This window comes from Triticum dicoccoides, chromosome 1A (assembly GCF_002162155.2).
Source record: "Triticum dicoccoides isolate Atlit2015 ecotype Zavitan chromosome 1A, WEW_v2.0, whole genome shotgun sequence".
NCBI lineage: Eukaryota > Viridiplantae > Streptophyta > Magnoliopsida > Poales > Poaceae > Triticum > Triticum dicoccoides.
The window spans coordinates 201,999,869-202,002,767 of NC_041380.1; the positions used below are offsets into that span (position 1 = coordinate 201,999,869).

The 2,899-nt window shown below is 45.5% G+C and overlaps 1 protein-coding gene across 5 annotated transcripts in view; it reads right to left on the reverse strand.

The window, feature by feature from the left end:
- Positions 1–408: 408 nt before the first annotated feature.
- Positions 409–2,899, reverse strand: part of LOC119266686 — a 5,360-nt gene continuing 2,869 nt past the window's right edge. Inside the window, exons 3-5 of one of the 5 annotated variants that reach the window (XR_005132099.1) lie at positions 2,314–2,492; positions 1,860–1,980; positions 409–1,026 (exon numbers count right to left, since the gene is read on the reverse strand). Coding sequence is in view for 2 of the 5 variants with exons in the window: in XM_037547942.1 (XP_037403839.1) it covers positions 1,928–1,980 (53 nt within the window). In the remaining 3 variants the exon portion in view is untranslated. Of the gene's footprint in view, positions 1,027–1,402; positions 1,981–2,313; positions 2,493–2,899 lie in introns of those variants that run through there. The other 4 variants (XR_005132096.1, XR_005132095.1, XM_037547950.1 and 1 more) reach the window with 4 other exon arrangements.

The window sequence follows — 2,899 nt, forward strand, 5'->3', positions numbered from 1 at the left end:
ATTAAAAGGCAACTCTGGTCAGCAAAAGAATTAAGGACGCGGCTAGCCAGCGCCGCTGCGCTCATTAGTTGGTTCGAGCGCATCTTCCACGCACCTGCTGAACAAAACAGTTACCAGCGCCTTCGCCCACCACGCATCCATCCATCGACAGCAGCCAGCACGTACATACGTACGTGTGCATGGAAAATTAAGTTGCTGGTGCGTTGACGTGGCTAGCTTGCTTCTTTCCGCTTTGCGATTTTTTCTTGAATGTGTGCTGACTGCTGGTGATCTTTGGAACTTATAAAACTATCCTGGGATATAACGATAGGTTGATGCATGTCTGTTATGTTGTCTTGCCAGATCGACAGATTATGCAGAAGACATAACTGAATCAGCATACATGAGACCCAATCTGTTGAGTGCTCATTACTTCAATTGGTTTAATTTCAATTGACTCCTAGTTTCCGAAGACAGAACAATCAGTTTAGTTACATTTAATTGCAACAATGATCTGTTGAGTACTTATCACTTTTAAATATTCCAATGACATGCTCAGCTCTCTCTTGCTATGCTTTCACGCCTGTGACATCGAGAAATAGCAGCAGTACGGTATGAACTAATGATGAAGAAAGGAATAAATTAGTTCTAGGTAACAAGAAGTAATTGACCTTTGGTTTTGCTACTGGGGCTTGGCCAGGCAGGAGGGCGCCGAGGTCCAGCTATCGCGACCCTGCCGTCAGAGGCCTCGTGCAGCCGTAAGATAGCACGGCGGCCCAGGCATGCCCCTCGTCTGGTTGCTACCCTCCTCGTCCAGGTCGGCCGCTCGTAGATCTCGTCGTTGCTCTGCTGCTTGTGTACTTCGCCGTCTCCCTGCTGCTAGCAGCGAGATACGTGTGGCGGTGAAGCTGCGCCGTCTCCAGTCAGCTCTCGCAGCAGCCCTCCGGCCATCCCTTGCAGCTGGCTCGGCCGGGGTGGAGCAGTCTTGTGGATTTGGGGAAACGGTGGCCAAGCTTCACTAGAGGAAGAAACAGTGGCCGAGCTTCACTAGAGGAAAGGGATAAGACAGAGAGAGAAGGGACCGTGTGAGTCTTTTAGTTTTTTATTTATATGAGACCAGCAGTTCCTCGTTGCAGAGCCATAGGATTAAAATAGACGGCTGATCCTAGCAGCTACAGCACGCGTGCAGTATTAACTATACTGCAGAGGAGCCGAACCCCCCTCCGTTGAGTACCGCGTTGTCACGTGACCCTCATCTATATCAAGCAAGTTCATCGGAACGGGAGATCGTGTAACCACATAGATGACACGTCATACGACTACATCTTCTACGTAGAGCGACTGCTCTAGCAAAATCAAACGCAACTGCCCCCTAGGAAAATTCACACAACCTTTCTTTATCAAGATCCAAAAGCAATTGTCCTTGACAAAAAAATCCAAGAACCTGTATTACCAAAATCACAATGCAAAAACTGTTCTAACAAAACCAAGCAACTGTCCTAGCAAATCCAAGCAACTGTGTTACCAAAAAACATAATGCAAAACTATCCTGGCAAAACCAAGCAATTGTCCTAACCACACTAAGCAACTGCATTATGATAGGATGCAACTCTTCTAGCAAATCCAAGCGACTGTTTTGTCTTCATAATCCACATAATTGCCTATCTATTGACTGCAAAAAATTATCCCACTGGTTTAAACAAAAAGGTCCCTGATTGCCTCTCGATACTCCCTATAATCCATAATAGCCTAGAATGTTGGATACAGAATTGCCCAACGAATTTGATAGGGGGGAATGCCTCCTGCGTACTAATCCCCCTTGCTCTCCAACGAATTTAAAAGAATTTGATGGGACAAAAATGGGCGCCATCCATGCTCACCTTCACCTAGTGAGGCCCCCCTTGAGCTGCAGCGTCCTCTCCACCCTTGCTCTTGGAGATGCTCACTGTCAGTGTGCTCTTATGGTAGTTGCACACGGGCCGCTATCCCACAACCTGCACCCTAACATGACAACGCCCCTTCGATTAGTAGCGGGCAACAATGCATCTAATTTCAAAGGCAAAATCATATGAGGTTTATACGAAAAAATTTCACTAGTTTCACATCTTCACGAGTTTCAGGAGGAGTGTTTATATCAAATAGTCAAACATATGAGGCTTCTCAATTCTCATTTGCATACTAGTAGTAGTATGCAATTGTAGACATAAGAGCAGTAGCATGGCAAGTTGCACATGTGACATGCATGTACAAGGCCCCTGGTTTGAACCATGGAGACAATTGATTGAGTATATAGTGTGCACCCAAAAATGTTACAAGGAATGACTGTGCTCACACCTTGGAGACGAAGCAGAAATGTAGAAGGAGTTTGCTCAGAGCACCCGATGTACTAGATTGATTGGGGGATGCCATCATGTCGATGAAGGTGTTCTTCGCCCCGGCTCGTCGCATGACCCCACCGGCGGGGTGAGCTCTGGTCCTGCCCTCTCATGCAATCCAGGGCTACTATCAAAAACCTAATTGCAGGTATAACATAAACCTAATTGCGGAAATCTATAACTTTTATATATTTGGCGAAACTATGGTCTTTTTAAGCTCATGACAATTGGGCAACTGTATAATATTTTTAGGCAATTGCACGGTTTTATTATGCACAAAAAAGGATCCAAACTGTGTAGGGCAACTACGGTACCTTGTTTTTTGTTTTTTTATTGCTTTTGTTGTGTGGTGGTTCTTCCCGGATCACACCGTGTTTTATTTATGGTGCTTTGTAATTTGTGGCCTGAAGTTGCTCTATTCTACTTCAAAGTTGCTCTATTGTGTTTGCACAGTTGCTCTATCCCTACTAACCTTTGCTCTACAGGAAAGAACTAATCGCCCCGTACAATGCAACTTCTAATCCACTACTAGGCAACTCCTTATG